Source organism: Lagopus leucura, unplaced genomic scaffold, assembly GCF_019238085.1.
Source record: "Lagopus leucura isolate 7727_CA_CO unplaced genomic scaffold, USGS_WTPT01 Super-Scaffold_741, whole genome shotgun sequence".
Lineage (NCBI taxonomy): Eukaryota > Metazoa > Chordata > Aves > Galliformes > Phasianidae > Lagopus > Lagopus leucura.
This window is the reverse complement of record NW_024962256.1, coordinates 2,204,770-2,229,163: the sequence shown is the minus strand read 5'-3', so window position 1 is coordinate 2,229,163 and position 24,394 is coordinate 2,204,770. Positions and strand designations below refer to the sequence as shown.

Sequence of the window (24,394 nt, the reverse complement as noted above, 5' to 3'; positions counted from 1 at the left end):
TGGTCAAATTGCCCGTGAGTCTATTGCTCTCCATAATCATGAGTGTTGTTGCATTGTTAAACACCTCTTTCTATCATATCCACAAGCAGAGCTTGAAGGGCTAAAAGAGAACATTGCTCCACATTAGTAAGACACATGGTGGCTCAGAAAGCTTTTCTCAGATGGAGAAGGCCCCTAAGTTAAAGTTTTCTATCATTTGAAAATGACTGTATCTGTGTTTGCCTTGTCTAAAAGAGGATTTGATTCCGGTATATTGGTGGTTGTGGCAATACCAGCCCTAGCTGTTGTTTCTGTAGCTGTCTGAGCATTAGAACATCAGTACTTCAGCTGACTGTTTTGCTATAGACTATCCTCTCCTTCCACTACTGCCTGGACGTCTTATATTTCAGCTGGGTACCTTCACAGAATGAACTAATCTGTTCCTTCTGACATTGTGCCAGGAAATTCTTTTCTGGAGTCTTGCTCTGCAACAGTTTTTGCTTTGGCATTTTGTAAGGTGAAGGCAAGTGTCTGAAACGTTTCAAGGTGACCCTGCAGATGACTGAATTTCAGTTTTATCTCTGATCTTGCAATATCTTCCCACCAACCAATCCACCCTTCACCTCCCCCTCACCCCTTCACTTTCCAGGCAGAAGTAGAAGCCTGTAAAATAATGATTATTCAGGCAGCGACAGTGCAGATGTCAGTTACTCTTTGTGGTCTCTCCAGGACTCCTTGAGAGCTTGGGATTAAATGAGAAACTTAGATCATGATGAAATTAGTCAGCTGGCTGGAGATAGGCAGTTCCTGTTTGGTGATGAATTTTACATTTCTGAAACTGTTTAGTCATAAACAGACTGTGAAACTTGTCACCAAATGACAGGCTGGCTAGGATATTGGGATGTGTACCTGGAGGATGTTTAGATTCTGCCCAGAAATTGACCCCCTAATGTAAAACACATTAGGGAAAAAACTCATTTTATAATGGAGAAGATCTACTAGGACCTATTACATTTCTTCATGGGTGAGAAAGTAACAGATGGTCTTAATCTTGGTGACTGCCAGCAAAGAAAGGCTCCACCAGTGACATGGAGATGCTACAAGATCTTGTGTCACCGTGTTCCTTAGAGGTTCTGGTTCAAAGATACAAATGCTTCAGCTTTTTTTTTTAATTATTTATTTTTTATTTTGCAATAATGCCAGGAGTCACCAGCTGCAAGTTACAAAGGAGGAAGAGCAAGGGGGTTGTTTTTCTCTCATTTTTGGATTCAGTTTGCTTTGGCTCCCACAGAATATTTTTCTGCCTCCCAGCAATACGAGTCTTTCTGCCTCCTAGCAGCTGTGAATATGCAGGCTTTTAGCATAATAAGATTATCCAGAATCCATGGGTGTAGGCTTCTCAGTCTGCTGAGCAACTTCAGGGCTCAAATTATGATACACATTAGTTATGTACCACTTTTCCTATGGCAGAAACTTAATTTTGAAGCTCTTACAAGTAGTGAAACTCCCAAGAACTAGGATCTTGTTTCTACAAACGTTGGTAATTACATATCCTCCGGTGCCGTATGTGTAGGAACTGTTAGGTCACAGCCTGCACCAGTGATTGAGCATTTGGTGAAGGGGCATGGCCAGCCCTGGGAGCACAGGTGCAAATAGTTCATCTGTGTGAGACCAGAAGGAGTGGACCCAGGATCTGTCTCTCCCTAACCTTATTTAAGGACTGGCAGCTAAGAGAGAAACATCTCTACTTAGAGATTGCTTCCATCTGGGAGTTTTCCAGTGAGTCCTTGTATTTGAAGTGGAGTAAGCTATTTCTTCCTTATTATCAGATTGTGACTAATACCTTTCTTGGGTTATCTGAAAACTATATAACTCTATTTTGTATCATACACCATATGATAGTAAAATGAATACCCTTTTGTGTCCAGTTTTGATCAATTTCATTTTTAAAAGAGTATGTTAACTGCAGAAGGTTTAGAAAGATGTAATTAGAATGGACCAATATATGGATTTATATGGAAGTAAAGATTGTACTGGTCAGAAATCTTGACTGAAAAATATTGTATTTTGATCATACACTTAAATATTTTTGTGGAACCTGGGAACCTTATGAAGATTCCACTGATAAAGGGTATGTAAATCTGAGGCACTGTGCTGCTGATACTGGTCATGGTAATGCTAAAATGTTTGCCAGCATAAGCACAGGTAAGGTGGGCCATGCTGGAAGTGCCACTGAAATGGATTGCGGGTATTTCTTCTGCTTATATTGCTACTGTCCTGGAAAGCTGAGCTGCCTCTGCAGGAGTAACAATTATTCTTACTGAGACACACATAATACCCTTGTCAATAGCTCACAAGGTTGTTCACACAAGGTTCAGTGTTGTCCACATTACTCAGCAGCCTTTGGTATGACTGTATGGAGGCATAAGTAAACATTCCCCCTTTGGTGTCTGACACTTTCCTCATTTGATTGACATGCCTCCATTGAAGCTGACTTGAAAAGTGTTTGCACTTGAAACAAGTGGAGCAAATTCTAACTTGTCTAAAATGGTCCCTCTTGTTAAATGTTAAACTGACCTTTTCAAGAGAAATTTACTTGATAGTTCTAAGTGAAGACCTGCTTTAAGCTAAACCTGTCACTACAACATGATTAAATTCACTTAAATGTACATTAGTTGCACATATTATTAATGGAAATTGAGATCAGCCTAAATTGTAACCATAAATTTTAAAACAGAAGGAAAAGAATGGAAATGGGGGGGGAAAAAAAAGCACATGATGTGAAAGTTAAGGTGCTTTATTCACTGTAAGTGTAGATAGGCTGAACAGGAAATTTTGTTCTCAATCAGTGAAAAATCATGGGCTATTTTCTGTGTATTTATGGTGTTTCATTTTTAATCCATGGAAGAAGGGTGATTTTTTTTCTTTTTTGGCGGAGTTTTGATCTGTGGAGACCTAGAGGAATTGGTCATGGTTATCTGGTCTTATTTCACTGGCTGTTGGACCTTTAAGCACCAAATTATTAGGTTTCTGGCTATCTGTGTGATAGATGTAGGCAGCGTGTGGATGTATGTTGAAAGTGGGTTTCTGGAGATACCTTTTGACACAAGTATGTCTGCTCTTCCAGCTGAACTTCACCCATTCTTACTGCTTTCCCTTCTCCACCATCTAGTATGGCAGTTCAGTGCTTGGCTGTTGTGGCAGGTGTTACTTAAATTATCTACCCTAAGTGGGTCCTAATAAAACTAAGTTGAAGACTATCCATTTTGTGGAGGCATTTATCAGTGACTTTCTATCAAGCAGGACAGGACTTGGCAAGCATCTCCCGGACAATGGTCCAGTGACTTAGGGAGGTTCTTCTATCTGAGGGAATTGGCTTTACGTAGCTGTGCGATTTTTGTAATTTGAGAGTGCAGATTGGAACCTTTTGTAGTTAATAATTCTTGTTGTACGAGACTTGGCTTCCATGCAGGTGAAATTAGCATGACTTTAGCCAGCTGTTCTGGGACACAGAGTACTTCAGTGTGGCGCTGGATAATACTTAATAAATATATTCGTTTTTGGGCTAGAGGCTAAGTAGGATGCGTTACCCACAACCTGGAAGTAAATGTTAATATCTTGTCTATCAAATGTACAAAATATTTTATTTTCCACTGATGCAATCTCTATTTCCTACAGTAGGAATATAGTGGGCCCATACAGTATGCACCAACACCCATTCCTTCTCCAGTAGAACATTTATCAGTATGAATGTAGGCAGTCTGAGTCTACTGCACTAGTGGTGGTTGCATGAGTGTGTTAGCCTGGAAGCGTTTGACTTTGCAGAGAGCATATGCATGGCACTGCACACAAATTCAGGGATTTCCATGGCTCTTGAGGTCATGTGTGAGATTTGAGGGGAAAAGTAGACATTTTAAGGTCTTCCATAAAGGGAAGAAATCAAATTGACTAGAGGTTGTAGAGCTGAGGTAATAGAGAACTGTAGACATGGTACACTAATTGCGATTACAGTCTTTAGACTCATTACTATAGTAAATTTAGCTATTTTAAGTTAATGCTAATTTAACTGATGGAAAGGAGGCTACTGGATGTTTCATAGAAGGCCTCTAAGAATGCAAAGATGACGCTTTTCATAATTTGAGAAAGATGATAGCTGGCAGAAATTGTTCAAGGTCAGATAACAGAAATTGCTGCCAATTATCTTTGTATTGCAATTTTATTTGCTTACTAGTTAAATAGAACTAGCTTTCAGTGACTGAAGAATGCACCATTACAGGTGGGTTAGCAAAGCTGAAATCTGCTGACTTTCCAAGCACTTGTCTGCATTCAGGGAATTGCTGGTGGCTGAGGACGGTAGGTCTGTTACGATTACAAGGTAGAAGGACAATTGAGGTGTCTGGCTGAGTTCCTACTGGAAACATAACTTTAATGACTAGATTGTATAATTAATGTCTTTGGGCACCCGTAGCTTTGGAAAGGCTTTACTTGTTTTAACTGTAAATAAATTAAAAGCAGGTGGCCTGGGGAAAATTCTGGTCCAATTTCATAGTTTTTTATAAAGACACTTGTATAGTAGTTTTGAGTAATGGAAAAAATGTGACCCATCAGTAATAATGTTAGTATCAAGGAATCTTGTCAAAATCTTTCAATCTACAGTCCTTATTTTCTCAAAGCCAGAGATATATGCAAGATATCTTTTTGCAGTACAAAGCAAAAAGGCAACTTGTAAGATTTTTCTAATATGGAATTTATGGCCCAGCTTTCAACTTTTTTTAATCATTTGCCAGTAGCATACAAACAAGATACTATTTTGTCTGTAGCTAGTTCTGACTTACATGACTTTCAAAATGAAAGAACTAGAGGAGTTGAGCTCATTTCTAAACTATCAGCCTTCATTTCCTTTATGCACAAATGCCACCATATCAGTTCTCTAATAGTCTGTTTGAACACCTCACCTTGACCACATCTTGTTCTGTTCTTAATACATAGCACATGCCACTGACCTTTTATATTTTTTTCCCCCCTGTGGAATGATTGGGAGCATTCATTCTCTTCAGGCCCAAGATACTGTATTAATCTTCTGTTGTGTGCTTTCATTTCATTTCCTGGAAAATAAATAAATAAATAAATAAATCCTTCTTCTGCTACTGGAGTTGACCTGAGGTTAGATGTCAAAAGAACAAATTACTGGCACTTGCTGATAGCCCTAGAGTACCTATAAATAGCAAGCTTTATAACCCCACTGATTCTTGAGATACATAGTGATAAATATGCTCCTACCAACCAAGAAAGGAAGAAAACAGCTGCATGGCTCCAGGTGATAAGTAGTCTTTTAAACTGACAGAATTTGTATGGCTGCATCTTTCAGGTGGTTTCAAAAAGAAAAAACAGATACAAAAATCTTTGTATCTGCATGTTTTAAAGTAGTTATTAGTGATTCGTGAGTACTCATGTTGTCTCATACATATACTACAAAGAATTCAAGGCTCAGACAGCAGCAAATTCTTTCTTAGGTGATGTGGCAGACTAAGGTAGCAGTTTAACGGGGCTGCCTGTTCTCTTCTAGAACTAAGAACTAATTGAAACTTTTTCAGTGGAACAGTTTTCTACTAAGAAATGCAATATTAGTCAGGTAAAGTCTTTCACAATATTTTAAAAATGAAATCTTGACAGATTGGAATCGTGACAGATTGGAATGATTTGAAACTGTGTGCTTCATTTTCTTTTTGTTTCAGTTGAGCTTTTTTTCCTTTGAAGTTACAGTCAGACCATATTATAAAATATTCAATGCATTGGATGAAGATAGCATTGATACTAGTGGGGTGAAAGACTGTGAAATGTTTTTTTTATGTAATCTTTTTCCAGTGCACTCTTGCTCTATCCAGATTTTTGGAATTGCGATGCTTGAAAATAAGGAAAAAAAAAAAAATTGGAGATGAGCTAAATGCATTTTCTGGATGTGTAATGTGACTGTGGGTACTAATATATCTCTGATGTGGTACATCAAATCTTTTAGCAAAGATCAGCCCACCGTGAGGTTTTGTGGATTTTGTTTTTTGCACTGTATTTTTTGGCCTGGCAACACTTATGTTTTCAATGAAGCTACTATGACCTCAGCGTTTTGATGGGGATGGGGAGTGTAGGACATGACTGTCTCATCTCACTGATTAATGGAAAAGCTTCCTGTTGCTCTGCCCCCAAGCTACAAAATCCATTAACCACCCCTTGGGGTGCCTGAAATTTATTCTGGCCATTACCATCAATTAGAAAGTTAATAGTGTGATGATTACTGGGCTACAGTCCCAGCTATTTGTGTGATTTACACCAGGCCAGGGTTGAAATGGGAAGATACAACACTCAAAGAGCCACTTTACAAGCAAGAACTAAGCATTAAGAGTGCAGAGATGTCAGTGCCCAGTGTAAACATATGACAGGGAGAATCATTAGTCTGTCTGAATTCTTTTAATTTAAATGGCATATGTTAATTTAAATGCATGGAAGAGCAACTTTAGTATTCACCATACCTAAGATGAGTATTTTTGATTATGACCATAAACCTTAAATCATGCTGCGCTCAAGGGAATAATTTCATTTTGAGTTGCAGTTGTACCTGGTAGAAAATGCTGTGATGCAGGAAGGGAGGAAATTTGCATTTTAGCCTTGTGGGTTTATTTTTATTTTTCTTATTTTTTAAGAAAAAGTAAGGCGGATGAGATCTTCTGGACTGTTGCTCTTCCATCTGTAGTCCTCAGATTCCTCCAAATTTTACCAAGGTAGCAAGGAACAAATCTGTAACCAATAAACTCTTAATCACTAAATCAGGGTCTGTTCCTTCATTGGAAATAATGCTGAAATATAGAAAAATAATGCTGTAGATTTTGATAGGGAAGGAGAAAACGCTTGAATGTGCATACAATTAGATACATGAGGATAAACAATATCTCAGTTTCTGGTGTATATCAGCTCTTAAATGTCACTGGTCCTAATCCAGTATTGGAGTTACCAATCCTTCTCTCATGTATTCAGGTGCTGTAATGTGAAATGACTCCTAGAAAGAAAAGGATAGATTGCATTCTGACAGCAAAGATCATTTTGTTTTCTCACGAGCAGATGCTTCCAAGCCATGAGGAGTCTATGGTGTTTATAATTGGCCAGTTCCGTGTTTGCACTGGTGCAACTCCGCAGTAAATAGTTCACATTTATGCAAGAGTATCACTGGGATGTGAACCCTGTTCGACAGGCAGAGGATTGGAGAATAGGGATTTTACTGACTGTAAGCATATTCTCTGTTCTTACCCCATAAGTAGAAGTCACAATACAGTGAAAATTGGATTATTGGTCAAGCAACACAGGACAGACATTTAAAATTGGAGAACATTTAAAGGGGAGAAAAATGTGTAGCATTTCCATTTATTTAAAATTTGATATACTTTCCTGCTGATGTATTTGATCTTGCTCTTTGAGTATCTTAACTTTATGCTACAGTTTTTCTGAAACTTCACAGAAATGCGAGTTCTACCATGATGGTTGTGTTTCCCTGAATCTCGCCTGTTTGTTCAGCTCAGCTCTGGGTGACAAAAAGTGTAGATGGCTGTAAAACTGCATCCCCTACCTACAGCATTCTGTACCACATAGAGGTTTAGCCATTTGGTTATGAGTTCTGCCAGGCCCTTTACTACACCTATGCAAAGCAGATGGGTGGTCAGTGCTTCAGATATGATGTAGTCCTGAGAGTCACCTAGTCTGGAGGGAGGGAAAGAGACAAATATTCTTCACTTAGGTTGTAAATCTGAGTAACTCCCAACTGAAGCAGCAGTGAAGGGAAGCTGACCAAATTATCTTTTTACAACCATTATCAAGAATGTGGATAAGTTGCTTGTTTGAAGGAAAACAATGACTCATTGAAGACACCTAAAGAAAACACCTCCTGGCTCTCCCTGTTTCCTTTGTTTCTTGTTTGGTTAAGATTTTGAATAGCTATCTAATTCAGTATGTAAAATATGAACTGCTTGTCACATCTCTAAATTATTTATGGCAATAATCAGGTGAACTGTGTTAAGCCAAAAACTACAAGAAATTTGAGTGTGTGTTTTTTTTGTTTTTTTTTTTTTTTTTTTTTTTTTTAGCCTCCTTTTTCCCCCTCCCTCCAAGTCTTCTAGACAGCTTCCATAGGTGAGAAACTTCATTCTGTGATGAACTAGTTCTTTCCAGAAGGGACAAAAATTACACGTTTCCATAAATTATTGTAAAAATTCATAACTTTCTTTCCACTAAAACCTGTGGCCACAACTCAAACTAGGAGCAAGATAATTTCAAAATGGCAGTTTATATCTGTTAAAATATATATTTAAATTCTATTTCATTTTACATTTCTTTCTTTTGACATTTCTATTAAGGTTTTTTCAATTCTTATTTACATGCACAAAACCTCAGCAAGTTTATGCTTCAGGATGGAGTAGGAAGTCAGTGGAGCCTGAGGGAACATGCATTTGAGTGTCACAGACTTGAAATGTAAAAGTTGGTTACCTAGTCTTTCCCTCAGTTTCCCTCACCTAGAAAATGAGAAACAGTAATAGTTTCCAGCCTGCTGAGGGCCTCATGAGGAAACAAGGTCATTGCAGATGTGTTTACTCTGGAAGTGAGTCATGTTGGTCCCTTGAGTTATAAAATCTCTTCTATTTCTTTCCACTAGAGGTGTCTTTAAAAGTTAATTTCAACCTGTCAGGGTAAATCTGTAGTGTTCTTAGCTCTGTGACATAAGCAGTGTTGTTAGAGATGTTAAATTAAAGAAATGCAAACTAGCTCTTGCCTTGTTTCTGCTGTCAGGCCACTTGCTAATGCTGCCCTCTTGATCCAAACTGTTATGAAGGATAAAAAGAAAAAAACAAACAAACAAACAAAAAAAAGCCATGAAAGACACCTCTCTGAACTAGCTTCACTTTATGTGAAGCTTTATCCCTGCTTAAAGGACACAAGTTATAGGTAGAAGTCAGTCATGATCCATCTGTCTGGTTAGAAAGGCCAGAAGGGCATATACAACAGGACTAGGACCAAAGAGCAGAAAAGTCTTAAGCAGAGGCAGTGTGGTAGAGATGAGAATGCTTTCAGTGTAGAAATGCCCTGAATAGTCAGTAAGATAAAAGCATTTTAAATGGAAGTCCTGTGTTCTGCATTGAAGGTCTCAGACTATCTAACTCAATAACCTACGTGCTGAGGGGGCAGTCCCTCAGAGTGTGACTTCGGGGTGGAAACATGCAAATGAGGGCAAGAGTGGCCTCTTCATGGAGAAGCAGTCCTTAGGAAAGGTCCAGGGATACGGATTTCACTGCATTTACATTTTGCAATTGTTCTTCAAAGTTACGAAATAACTTTTTTTTCAGAATGTCTGTCTTTGAGAATCATAGATTTTTGGTTGGAAGTGGATGAAGGTTTAGAGAATTGTTTATATGAGTTAGAATGTCAGCAAGTGGTGAGAAATGTTCAGGTGAGGCAAGGTAATTCTTCTGAAAAACAGAAGTAACTTGCTATGAAAATGAGGAGCAGCAAGAAGCTAGGATCAGGTCATTTCCAGGGTTAGTCAGGAAGTAGTTAAATCAAAACAGGCATCAAGCCAAAAGTGACGTTTAGCAGTGGCATGTAAAAGGCTTTAATAGGTAGAACAAGTGAACTTAAATGGTTGTCTTGAAGATGACTTTGATGTTATTAGCTTTTGTGAAACAGCATGGCATGACAAAAATCAATGAGGAACTTTAGTACTTGGCTGTAAAGCCATGAAGGAAAGAGTTTCAATTTAAGTGATGAGGGAAGAGCACCTGAGCATATAACATCCCCCAAAAGCAAGAATGCAGAAGTCTACAACTCTGTGGTAGAGTTTAGGCATGAAACATCATATGCAGGATCATTAGTAAGCTCCTGCATTAACAGCTCCACTATTTTTCACGGGCCTACAAGATCATCTTAAATGCATTAATGATTCCTTTACTCAAATGCTTATTCAGTGAAAGCCTTTATAAGAGCAACCTCTGACACCACAGCTCTGCTGTCTGCAGTATAAAATCTTTCTATCCAAAAAACTGTTCGAGCAGAGATTAATACAATGGTGGCTGGTAAATCTCGTGATCAACAGGCCAGTCTCTTCCAAGGTGGCAAATGTAGTTACGCGCAAGGTTGGAACAGGTAATCTTATAATCATGACTGTTTCTTGCTTAAAATATCTTACTTTTATCAGGGTTGAATTCACATGCTGGAGTCCACCTCTTCATGCTATTCCTGGTCATGGCGGGTTGCTCACTCTGCTGTTCCTGAAGCACCTTATAGTTACGCCTAGCCCTATCTATCAGGGTTGGCTGCAACTTGGAGAGCAGATAGAGCACAAATAAAACTGTGGTGAAGGAGGAGGGTGAGTGCGCATGATGCATAGGGCGGTCTCCTGATGGTAGGGAGGAAGAAAAAGCAGTCACATTAGTCTACAGAAGCCAGTCATGGCTGGTGGCAAAAGGAAAGAAAGTGCTTCTTAATGAATATTTATGGAGAGAAAATGGTACTTGAACAGTAGAAGTTGATACCCTGCTTAAATCTGGTGTTTAATGTTCTTTTTCCCTACTAAGAATTTTCTAGAAAGATCTTTCCGAACAGAAACATCAACAGGTTGGTTTTTCTTGTCTTCAGCAGCTTTTTTTAAAGTGAGTACAGACAACCTTAAATTTGTAATGAAAGAAAGTAAGCAGTGACTTGCTAGAGAGTTGACTTAATTTATATATTCAAACTGACAGTCCTCAGAATTTGTCTGTGCTTCTTGAGGAAGAAGAAAATTTCCATAGGATTCGTGTTACTGGGTGATTCAGGTTGCCTATTATAGTTGTGAAATATTGGTAGGACTGGATTGAGATATATTTATGACAGTAGGCAGACTAATGGAATTCAGTGGCTTTATTTAAAACGTGCAGGAGTTTATTATAATACAGTAATAGGAATGTCATTTACCCTGACAGGAGAAGAGGGAAAAGCCCTGTCAATGAATAATAACGAAGTTATTTAAATGTCAACTTTCTTGCAAACAGTTTGCAAAATATAAATTACTCTGCATGTTTTTAGTTTAATTTTCTTTTAATTTATTATGCATGGAAGTCATGGTTTCTGTACTGCAGTTGTATCATTTTCTTTATACTGATAAATGAACTAGTAATAATCAAAATGTTTATCTCACGGAACGTTTGCAGAAACCATTCTTATTTACTAGCTGAGTAGGAAGTCTGATTCTGAAGAGCTACTAGTAAAAGTTGGGGTTAATTTAATGGAACTAATGACAGCTAGGATAGTGGGACAGGTATGAGGTAATCACAGTTAAGTATAAATAGTCTGTTCCTGAAAATTATTCTTTAGTATATCTCATCTGCATTTCAGCAACATCCACAGTGCGCTAATGTCTTGCTTTTTTGCTTCACATTTAATTAGACCGACACAGATCTCAAATTTCTCTGCAGACCTTCCTGTTTCAAGCAGCTGGACTTGCTTTGACTTAGCCTTAACTGTACCTTGTCAAAATAAAGCAAGTCAGCCTATAGCATTCTGAAAGAAAACAATTTACACATGGATTTAAATTATTTGATGAGACCTGTTCAACAACTCTATTCTACATGTGCATGTCTACACTATAGACCTAATAAAATACATCCTACTGTTCACTACATTATATATTATATCACTAGATATAGGTTTTCAGCAGATGAAGTTACTTTCCTGTGTTTTTCAGCTCAACAGGTCCCGTGTTTGGTCCTTTTAGATGATTCAGATAGACGTTTGTTTTGCTTGTTTTATACAGATGCAGTTAAACTGGTTTTTCTCTGCAGAGCATCACAGAAGCAGCCTGCCCCTCAAAGAATGGGAAATGTTGCTTGATACGTACCTGTTCCCCTCCAGTTAATAGGAATTTAATTTGATAATCCTATGTTGTTACTCCTGTCTATAACCTGCTGAAGTGCCTCTGTCTTTTGCAACCACTCCAGGTTAGCTTGCTTCCTGGAACACAAAATGGCTGATAATATATATTTATATATATTATACCCGTTATTTATATATTTATAAATATGTATGTATTTATATACCCATTTAATAAATAAAGACAAATACCCAGGCTGCCAGTCGACGTCTGTACGTATGCATATATGATAGGAATAAGTTTGTTGATACCCCTGAGTCATATCCCAACAGAGGCTTTAGATGCATTTCATTTGATTCAATTCCACTGCTCTTTGTGTGCACCCACCACTGTTTTGTTGTTAAAGCGTTTCTAAATGCCCATCTGTTGTTGCATAGCATTTGTCTGTCTGTTAACATTGAGGTTAACTACAAAATGGCATAAGAATAACAGACTGTAGCTGAACAGACAGGAGGACAAGCTATTACTAATTTAGAACAGGATAATGGGAATAAGACATAACAGTGGTTCCTTTTATCACTTGCATATTTGTTCATCTGCAAAAAACAGTTTTCCAAGTCTTCCTTGTAACATTTTTGTTGTTTGTTATAGATGTTGGCAGAAGTGCACACTTCCGTATGAGTATGACATTACCTGTTAATAAGCCTATGAATGCCAAATAAGAGATTTGAAGTAAGACAAGGCTTATAATTTTAATTTGCAATAGATCTTCAGCATCTCTTTGGCTGTACTGTTGTGAGGCTGTTCAGTAATCTCCAAACGAGTTTTGTGGGTTGAATTTTCTTCATTCCCATCGTTCTTTGAAGGGTCCCATTTTAAAATCATTTACCAGCTTAGAGATGCATTACTTCATTTAAAATATATTTTTTCTTAACTCAGTAGGCCAAACTTAATCCCTACCTTTAATTATGAATGTTTATTAGCCTTAAATTCACAAGAATGTCTTATGTTTGATGTAGAAGGTGGGGCAATGAGCTGGACAAGGTGACCAAAGTGAGCCAGCAAGGCTGTCTTCAGCCTTCTGCTGGACTTTCTGCACCTGAACACCAGAGTGTCTCTGAAATACTCAGTAACAGACATAGCTATTGCAGTGTCCTTCTCCTAGGTCTACTGAAGAAATAGCTGGGCTAGTTTACATGCTCTCCTGGGAAAGATGACCTTATAAAGGCAAAGATCAGTCAGTGGGTGAGAACTTTGCATTAATCTTCTAACTAAGAAAGTTCACACGCAAAGGTCACAGGTGCGTATGTTTCTTAGAAGGGAGCAAGGAAAAAGACCACAGGCCAGTTGTTACGCAAAAGCAAAAGGCAAACTAATTCTTTAATAAACTTCATGAATAGAAAAGCTCAGCTTTAATGCAAATCCTCATCTTGGTGGAATTTGTTTTAATGGATAAAAGTCCAAGCTGCTCCTGCCCGGCATTGTTCACGTAATGAACTGACTGCAAAATCTGAAATCCTAGAAATATGGCATGAATCAGCTACAGGTGTGGAACACAATTGTAAGGTCTAATCCTCATGCTGCTCCCTGACAAAACCAACCAAACAAAACAAAGCCGTGGTACCATTAATGGTAGGCATTAAGTACTTTAAATATCTTTGTGAATTTGGCTGGCTGTACTAGTTTTGGGCTGATTATCTAAATTTCTTGGTTATTAAAACATAATTCAGACAAGCATGAGGTGCATAATATAAGTACAAATCTGCTGCTGACAGTTGATCTTCATTCCAGTCAGATGTTGAGAGTAAATGTCATGGGAACTTAGTGCAATCTCATTTGTTCACTTCTTTTGTCACCCCAAAATGTGTAGTCAGTATCTCTGTTGGCAATTTTCGTATCAGAAATATATTATTTTCCCTACAAACAGTGGAAAAGGATTGCTTTTAAAGAAATAAGGTATGTGCCCATACAATCTGCTAGTCTTTATGTATAAAACCACAGAAATTGTAGTTGAAATGCTTATACAGTTGGTTTTTTTTTTTTTAGAAGAGCATTACTTTTTTCACAGAAAACTAAACTCTAATTTCACTGAACAATCAACTGAAATAGCTTCATTGCAGTGTGTTGAGAAAAGACTCTTATCTTAAAAAAATTTGGTCTAAGGCTGGAGTATACAATGAATTGATAACTATAGTCTCGTGCTATCTGCTGTTTGGCATTTCTGGCTATTGTTATCTTCTATACACAGAATTTAGCATTTCTTATTGTGTGTGTTTATTTTAAAGTGCTTTGGGAAGATGCTGGTTTAATTTTTCCTAATCTAATTTAAATGCAAACTGTTAGCACTCACATGATGCTGTGTGTATACAATCAAGTATCATTATATACTACATGAATCATTCAAAAAACTCTGGAGATCCATTCCACTATGTAAAGTATGACTTGCATTGAAAAACTGCCAAGTGGCTTGCGGTTTTGTGATTAAGTGTTCTTACTTATGAAACTTCTATTTGAATCATAGGTCAACAGATTATGGGACAACGTATGAGAAATTGAACGATAAAGTTGGCCTGAAGACGATTTTGAGCTACTTATATGTCTGTCCAACAAACAAACGAAAGGTAGGTAGTATTGAGGTTTGCTCGTTTTGACTGTGTCCTTGTAATCCTCTTTTTGTCGATATCTGTTACTATTAAATGTCTAGAATTTCTCTGTCTCTCCATCCTTGAAAAAATATGTAATGATAGCAAAACATATGTCAGTTTACACCAGCTATAGCACCTGTGAATGTACTTTGGAGAATACGCATTAGCAAAAATACGTGCATCCAATTGTTTGCCTATCTTCTGCCTGCTGATCGTTTTTTTCTGAAAGTAACAGAGACATGTTAAAATGACAGAAATGCATCTACAGTGGTAAGATTAACATCATTTCTTTTAAGTGCTTCCAATAGGGAACCAAGCAGGATTTGACAAAATCCTGCAGAGAAAATACCTTCTGAAGCCCAGAAGGTTTTAATCATGCAAGCACCCAGCTGAGTAACAATTTACTAAGAATTTATAATGCTGACTTTCATAAATGGAAGCTGTTGCTTTCTCTGACAATTTTTTTGTAATTCATAGGTATGCAAAAGGAGATGATGAAAAAGTTTATAATGATGATGAAAACTTGCATTCTTATATGTAGATATACCAGAAGTGATGTTGTTTAAAGGCTCCTTCTCTTTCATGTTAGCTGTCATATTTGACGATAGACAGTTATCACCACTGGTGTTTTCTTGTGGACATTAAAAAATAGCTTAATCCTTCCTGAAATTAAAGTTATTTTATTCCTGACTTCCTCAGCTTTTGGTCCAGAAAAAAACAGGGGGACAAAAATCAAAACCAAAGAGTTGTTAAATAAATGGCAATGGTGACATTATTATCCTCTCATCTTCTTAGCTGTGGAACTGTGCACCCTCTGTGTGGAAGGCCCAGCTCCAGCTCTTTTCTTTTGCCAAGGGTGTTATGAAGCTGGCTCGTGTCATTTTCCGTATTCGCTTTCTGTCTTAGTTCATGATTTGAATTGTTCCAGGCAGAACTGAATTGATTCAGAAGAAATTCCTAGTGAAGACTCATTTGTGATGGAGATTGTGTATGTTTGGGCAGCTAAGGTCACCATTTCTGCTGCTTTCATCGTACTGAAACATTTATGTATTCGTTCAGAGAGAATACGAAAGAAAAAAGGAGCTGCCCAGAGGGGACAGTGCCTAGCTTTATTCTCTCATAGATCATGTTTAACCCTTTATTCAAAAGAAACTGACACTTCTAGCCATGAGTCATTTGACCTGTTAAGTAATTGACCCTGGGATGAAACAAATTACATTCTAGCACTGCCCCCTTTTCTCCAGTTTACAGTACCTGTGATGGAGTATGGATCTCATCCTCTACTCACCTGTACTGTGAGCATGTCCATAACCAAGGAATATTTGTCTGATGTTCAAGGACGTTTTTCTTTCCTCTGATAAAACTGTTTCCAAACACCAGCACATAAAACTAGAATGTATGTCTGAGATCATACATTCTACTTCCTTGCTACAGGCAGCTGCCTCGTATGGTCTTAACGAGACACCTGTCAAGGGCTCGCTTGAAAGTACTCTGAGTAATGGCTTGTCTGGAATTCCAGTTGTTACCTGTTCTGATAAATTTAGTTTTTGCTGAAGAAAAGAAAGGAGTTGGTTACCTCATACTGTTGTGTTGCCTCATGGTCAATTCCTCATAGCTACTTACATGGTTATTATTATAAAAGATTGGAAAAAGGTGAAGGGATGGGAGATAAATAATATATCTTTATATCTATCTATATATCTTTATAATAAGAAACAAAAATAGGTTCAAGTCTTGGGATGAAATCAACTAAATGTGTGAAATTAGTGGAGAGTTACTGTCTCATGGCAACTAACCTGTGACAAACATGTAACTACTTTAGATGGTAAAATAACTACATTATCAGTGTCATTCAAACATCCTTTGAGATTGAGGTTTGAAAGGTTGGTCTCCTGGTTTGCACATAATCATACTTTATATTTCTTGGGGAGTAATAATAGTGTTCTCCAGAAAAATTAATAATCATTTTAGCTGGGCAAAATCAGCACGACCCCTTAGCTGTTGCACAGTAAAAACTAAGCAGGAGCTAAGAGTTTTGCAAGCATATTAGTCCAACTTAAGTACAGATCAGCTCCAAAAATCCATAACCCAGCTGCATCTTCCAACTTCCTTCTTCGTACTGCCACTCTTGTTTGTGTAACCATCTGTTGAGTTGGATCAAGGGCTAATATGCCTGGAAATTAATCCCTTTCTAGTTCAAAATGCAAATGGATGAAAGCAAAAAGCTTCCAGGTGGAAAGGTGGAATAACTCATTCTGGCAATAGAGTACACTGAAGTTGGCCTGTAATCAGTATGGGACAGTGCCAGAGGAAAGCTGCTACACCTGGGATAAAAGGACCTTAGTAAAGGTCTAAGACTGAATTGTCCAAAACTTACCTGAGCAAGAGGAGAATTATGTTTGCAGGGAGAACTTCTGGAGACTGCCCATTCTGTTATTGTATAACATCAGATTATTTCTCCAGAAGCATTTAAATATAAGCATCTATTTTATTTCATCTCCCTTAAGTATGAGAGCATGGGGAAAAGAATGTAGAGCTATGCCATGCTTCCACACAAAAATATTTTGCAGTGGAAGCAAAAATATTGAGTCAGTTGGGGTCTTTATTATACCTGCTGGCAATCAGAAGGGAGAATTTACAGCTTTTGTCACCAAGAAATTGTCAGCTAATATCTTGGGATCCCCAGACCTGAGTTTCTTCTTTTCTGAAATTCTGACAACGCTGTCAGAAACTCTGGCTACTGTGAAACTGTCATCTCGTTTCACTAACATGGGCCAAGTAGACAACTGCAGGCCTTTTTATTTCATTAGAAGATTGAACTGCTCTAAAGTCCTTGATTTCCCCGATACACATACTGTGTGCATGAAGGGTTTATGTGGTGCTGTTGTTAATACTTCACAAACACTGACAGTGCTTTCCCCAAATATGTTAGATGAGGTAAATGATTCTGCTTAGACTGTACCTGCAGCCTTCAACGCTCTTTGTTCCACAGTGCTTTTCTTTGCAGAAACAGCCTTCCTCAGTAGTAGAAAATAATACATTTGTTATCTTGCAGATATTGGACAAAATACCTTGCTAATATGATTCATGTGGGACCAGCATGTGCTTAACTTACTGCTGTTGACATTTTATTATAATAAATATCCTTTTAGCAGTTGTTAGCTTTTAGGAATTGTCCCATTGAAAAAGAAAGTAAATTTGTATTCTAACTCAGGAGGAATTGCTTGCAGTGACGAAACCAAGTGTATCCTGTACATAGCCTTGTCTGTTCTGTGCAAAGAGAAGCAGTTAGAACAGTGAAGTGTTGAATGCATGTAATAGGATTTTTTCAAATAACTAATAAGTTTGTTCATGAATTTGTGATGAATTTCACTTTCTGGAAAAGAACAAACAATGACGTGTTAAATTGTTTTGTTATAGTTTATTTTCTCTGCTCTGCCTAGGAGAAAAACTCTATCTATAAACATATAGGATTTGCAGGACTCTCACTGTCTCTGAATGCCAATTTCTTTTTAAAAGCTTCCATATTTTTGTCTCCTTATTTCACAAAAATTAAATCCTTTAATCAGATGATGTAAATAATGTCATATTACAAAGGGGAAGGAGGGGGCCTCAAAATAAGAATGAGAAAAAATTCAGGTACTGTTTAAAACTTAAACCACTGAACTCTTGCTGTTACTTGTTACTTTTCTGAATTGCAGTATTTTCTTTAGGAAATAACAGAAAATCGTGAGTAATATATTGTTGTGTAAGCTCTATCAATAGAAGAGATGGAAACCCGTGTTTCTCAGTATTTTCTACTTTCACTAAATTACTGTGCTACCTGACTCTATGACTGATGACACAGATCAGGGAAGAAAAAATCATAACACATGGATCTTGCCAAAGACTCAGTGCCTATTTGAGTATTTGTCAACAAGTCTACAGAAGAGAGAATCTCCAACATACAATGAATCCCTCAGCTTACATATGTCAACATTGGTTTATTTGTTAGGTGCATACAGCCTTTTCTGAAGGAATATACAATGATTTAAAGTTGTCTACATGAGACAGTATTGTTTTTAAATAGTGCACTGATAGGTTAAAAACTAAAATAAACTAGAAATCCATGTTGATATCTTGAAAATCTTGCAAAAGTTTGGCATTCACTTTCCTACAAAATCATACACTAAGTTTTATTATAGTCTTTATGAAAAACCTTTCACATAGGTTGCTTTCAAGCATTGCAATGGAAATCATAGCTGTGGAAATAAAAGCAGATGTGGGATGTGGTGGTGATTTTAAAATTAATTCTCTGGAGCTTTTCTTTAACTCAAAGTGTTGTGCATTAATTTAGACAGTTTTGTTGTATACAGGGAACTGTGCTTTTTGCAGAGCTAGTATATCCAGTTCATTCATTCCTTGTACTTTCAAACCCTTTGTGGTGGTGTATCTCCAGTTAATAAAATACTGGATGATAGTACCTGCAAGCAACTTTATACTATTTGTAGCATGTCTGGTCCATCAGACATCTCCTAGGGGGTTGAATTTTTATGTTAGGTTTTTTGTTGTTTTTTTCTCCCCCTCCCACTCTTTCTACAGACCTGCCTTGAATTTTCCCTTTATTCCTCCAACTGTTTGGATAACTGCTGTGTGCAGTACAGTATCTCTCTTTTTTTTTTTTTTTTTTTTTTTAACACTCTCTAAAGATGAATGGATTACAGATGCCTTCCTCTTCTTTTATATTTAGTGGTTGTGATTAGCACCTTTATCACAGCATGTTAAGCACCATCCTGTTGTGTGTGTAGCTCAAAGATAACGGCTATTTATTGTAAATATAATTGCACAGGTTTCAGTTCTGGCTAGATCCCTAACTGCTTCTAATTCGTTTCTATTAATGAGTTTTAAATGAAAGGAAACCAAAGTGATGAAGGCCCAGCCTTCTGTCCTTTCTAGCATGTGGTGTATGTGCAGAGGGGAGAACAGTTGGTAAATCTTTCTAGCTGTCAATCGAGAAAGACAGGAGATTTACTGACATTAGTCTCAGTGGGAATGCTTGGATGCTACTTTATATCCTGTTTCAGGAATGTAAAGTACTTTGTTGTACAAAGATTGTGACCCAGAGCTATGGCCTCTTCTGAGCCTTGGGGAAAATGTTTTTGTCCTTAGAGATGAACAGTTCCGTCTGATGTTGCTATTTCTCTAGGTGCTGCTACCCTCAATTGGTAAAATCAGATTGGGATCAAAATCCTCCCCCTGATCTGTTTCTAGAAGCTTTCAGAAGTCTGATGTGATGGCAAGACTTCTTTTTTACACTCAAGAAAATACAGTTCTTTCCAATTGTGTCCTCCTTGAAGGCTTCTATAAATCTTAGTGGCGAGACTTCCAGCTCCTATCAGAGAGGTCAGAGCTCGGCATATCTCTAAGTGCACCTCACTGCTGAGTGATCCAGTTCCTATGGCTGTCAAGGGATGGCATCCTTAACAAATTAGGCACAGTAGGAGACCCTAGGTCTACAGTCAATCAGTCATGCCAGTAGTCCAGTGTGCTTCTGTAGTATGTTCTTACAGTGATAAAATCAATTGTTCTGTCACTCTCCTTTTTTTTCATGTGGAAGGAAAGGTCCTCATTAGCTGCAGGCTATGAGTACAACCTTCAAAGGAAGAGTCATAAGAGATCTAAAAAGGCAATGCCTCGTGGATGTGAAAGTTTTATTTTTTTAATGATGTATTCCACAAGATATTACAAGGAGACATTTAAGAAAGACTTTTTCTTAAATTTAAATGGGAGGAACCACCTTGTTCCTTGTACTTGAAGTATTTTGCAGAATGAGACTTCAATTTTATCAAATTTTTATGTATTGAATAAAAAACCGATATGGCATAGGAAGGTATATGTAGAAGCCCCTCTACACTATGACCACAGGTGATGTTCGGTTGCTGTATCTTTTACTTAAGAAAAAAATGTTTCAGAGGGAAGGACTCAAAAGTGCACTGAGTGGGAATCATATACTGGTTTTGCTGATCTGTTAGGATTAGATAGCAATACATTTGTCTTTCTTCCAGTGGGCTTCTTATGGAAGAACGCAAGGATTGTTCTCATTTTCATTGTTTCTGCATGTACAGTTATCTAATCTCATTCAAGAATTATGGCTAAAGATTTCATGAGCTAGTGAGAAAGAGCTGAAATCCCAAATTCAAGGGTGATCTTGGACTGCAGGAGCAGTTTTTGGTAGGTTTATGATAAGACTGCATTACATGTAACAGATCACTACTCATAGGAGAGAAGGGATGGCTCACCACTAAATTAAGATATTTTTTCACATTTCATTTAATTTTTCAATGCTTTTAATTAAATTAATGCAAATACTTTTGTGTGAACTATTGGTGATTACTATAAAGTCATAACAATATAAAGGTGTAACAATGCATATATTTTCCACTTCAGCTTGTAATGCTTTCAGATTCGAGAGTATGCTTCTACTCTTTCACTGCATCTACTTGTGCTGGTCCTGTGTTACTAGTCTTCGTTACTGAGTTCACTGGAAGCCAGTAATTAACAAGCAACCTGATTTGTGTTAGCAAAGTGAAGGCAGAGTGTCGTCTTCTAAAGTGAATATTCTGACTTTCCAAGTGTCTGGCAGCATTCACTACCAAACTCTGTTGATTCATGCCTGCAGTATTTGACAGCTCTCACAATAGCCATTACAAGCAAAGCCCTTGCTATTATTCTACAACCATATCTCTTCTTGGATATGAAGTGAAATCAAAGCCCATTTATTCCTCTGCTTCTCTTGTAAGGCTATCAAAAATAGTGGCAGTTTTGACATTTTCCCACTTAAAGTTGTACTACGGTATGACGTCTCTTACAGGAGTCTCCAAGGACATACTGAGTGAAACTAATGATAGGAAAGTATGAGCCACAGAATTCAGCTTTAGAGCTGAAATTCACTCAGATTCCACTGTCTACAAGCTGGACATTTAAAACTTATGCATGGTAATCTGTTGTTAAATGTCTCAATTTTTATTCTTTTTGAATTCCTCAGTTATTTTCCGAATATTCTGGAATAGGTGATAGTTCTTTTGGCAACAGAAGATGTACTCCAGCAGCTTAGAGGACAGAGAAATACAGTTAGCTGCAGTTCAGGTAGAGGTAGCTGGGATTGATGGTAGCACATGTGTGTATCTAAATACAACACAGATACGTCCTGTACGTCCCGCATAGCTCCATGCATTTCTATAACAACTGTTTAAACCAGGGAAAAGTCAGGTAGCCTAACACCTATTTATTTGTTTCCTATGAAAAACAAGCCCCGAGCAGGTAAAAGTTAGCTTGTTCAGAGTTCCATGAAGTTTCACTAAAATCTATATGGTAGGATTGTTTTCATTTACCTTCTGAACTTTGAGTCATTAAAGATACACACCTAAAAATCACTTTTGTATCATTTCACTCAGTGTTCTTGTTTGAATGCATTTGTTTGTTCTTATGAAATATTAAAATTACCTTATGATTTCAGAAGTTGAGCTTAAAGGAAAGAAATACTGTGATATTGTGATATAATTGTGTAATGACTGGTATGTTGAGGTTTGAAAGTGATAAATAGTAGCAAATACATGAATACTCACCACAGGAGCACTGAGTTCAACCCTCCTGTCAGGCCTGCGACAAATTCATATGTAGTATTTGTTAATTAGCAGATAGTGTAATCTGTAGAGCATGTTTTCCAGCAGATTGTAATTGCTTACCCCTTCTGCAGTCTAGGTACATTGTTATGAAATGGGTGACTAAATTATTGCATAGTTGAGTGTTATGCTTTCTGTCTAGCTGTACTTGGAGTATAAGGAGAAGAAATGTAGAAAGTTGAGGAGAAGGCATTTTTGTGTATGAAGATTCTGATTAACAAATGCTGGTAAATATAGTGTAAAGGTGTGCTGGTAAAGATTTATGGATGGAATAAAGAAATTGTCTGATTGCTAAGAAAATGAGGAATTTAATTTGTATACAGCAAGCATGAGAATTAGTGAAGAGAACAGTGTGGAAGCAGCCAAGCTTGGAGAAAGTGGGAATAATTCAGTATTTGATAAGGTAAAGATATTGCAAAAATTAGAATTGAGCTTCTTCATGTTAGTGCTAATAAGTAATAATGTTAGCCTATTTTTTGTAGGGAGAGAACAGTTTCTGAAAGTCAGAAGAGAAATAAAAGAGTCAAAGGTAACACAAAACAGGTAATGCAATGGTTAAAAACAAAACAATATTTTAATCTATTTTGTTTTTCTTTGAAGTCTTCCTATTCAATCTCTGTATGTTTTTCATTAACAGCAAATATAAAAAGATGAAGATAAAAAGATAAAGGAAGGGCGTATGAGTTGAAGCGCAGGAAGAAAAATACAATACTTACTACGTTTTATAGAATGTAGTAGAATAGTGGCATAGAGAGGCTTTCTGTTTACCAGGACTTGGCTTTCTGATTGGTGTAGGTTTCTTCTCAAATTCTCATGAAGCCTGTTCTCCTGTGGAGGAGTCTAGTCCAAACACAGAGCAAGTACATTGTTTTGGTGATTCTTCTTGAACTGTCAAGTGTAGTTTGGAGGGGGAAAAAAGAAAAAAAAGAAAAAAAAGTTGTAGTATGCATTCAGAAGGTAAGAAATATGTAAATTAACACATTATTTGATAAGAACAAATCAAATTTACAGTGTGTTCTATGTAGAGAGCAGTATGAATTTTGCTGTTTGGAGGGAGAAAATTTTCACACTGATTGAAAGCATTTATTCATATTCAAACTTTTTATTCTTGCTCACATCATCCAAAGCTCTTCTCTCCTGATTGTCCAAGGCTTTTCTCTCTTGAGGAAATAAATGTTAAATGGAAAATATTTGGGGACTGAAAAGCCAAAACAATTTTGTTTTGAAATATTTCAACTTTTAGATTCCATGTAGACTTACCAACGTGAATGCCAGTGGAACTTAATAATGATACTTACTGTTTCTTAACTACCTTGCTGATTCTTTCATTATTTCATTGTTAGTAATCTGCCCTTAACAATCTAAACAGATTAAGATATTGCGTATAAGACATAAGGCCTTTGTTCTGTATATGAGTAAAAAGTATTTCTAATCTTCAGTCTACTCTACCTGGTTTCTTCATCAAAGGAAATAAGGACAATTAGAAAGGAGTTCAGTGGACAGCAAACAGCAATGGAACAATCAGTGCAGAATGTTCCTTTGGGGTCTGGTGCACAGCTTGCCTCTGATTACTTCTATTACTAATGGTAAATAATTAACATGATAGCACAGCAAACTTGAAGGAGAGCAGTCTGTGCTCAGTTTTGGCACTTACGAAAGAAATGCAATCTATATTTGTGTGCCCTGCCTAATGGGATGTTTTCAACTCCCAGAAACAAAAGAACAATTGGAGGTGAACCAAAGACAGCAGGACAGCATCTATTAGGGAAGACAGTGTAACGTTTTCTCTGTTTGCTTCTTCAGACCCTCGGTTGTTTATGGATTTTTGTGTTAATGGGTAGCTGAGAAGAAATGTTGTTAAACCTAGTTTATAAATGAAAACAATTGTATGTTTCCCTAAATTCCAAAATTAGCTGCAAATATAGGAATTAGCAGTAGGATTTTAGTTGGAATCCAAGCGAAAATAAATGAATTCTCTTAATTCATATACTTGTGGAATATCTGATCTCCTTCTATTATGTTTCTTTGTGTCAGGAAATCTCAAAGCTCCTGTCATCTATGCAAGGTTGTAACCCTCATTTGTATTGCTGTGAAAGGTAATTTTCACCACAACTGAAAAGCAGAAAGGAAAGAAGGAAGCATTATACAAAGCATGCTTGGAAGAAAAGCTGCAGTTGGCTATTACAAACTGATAGAGAAGTTGAAATCAGTCATCCAGTGTAGCGGGGGGG

The 24,394-nt window shown here is 37.2% G+C and overlaps 1 protein-coding gene across 1 annotated transcript in view; it reads left to right on the top strand.

The window, feature by feature from the left end:
* The window catches only part of LOC122175874 (VPS10 domain-containing receptor SorCS1-like), a 268,752-nt gene that overhangs the window by 102,755 nt on the left and 141,603 nt on the right, over window positions 1–24,394 (top strand). The window contains exon 3 of the mRNA XM_042863898.1: window positions 14,379–14,478. Coding sequence (XP_042719832.1) covers window positions 14,379–14,478 — 100 coding nt within the window. The remainder of the gene's footprint in view (window positions 1–14,378; window positions 14,479–24,394) is intronic.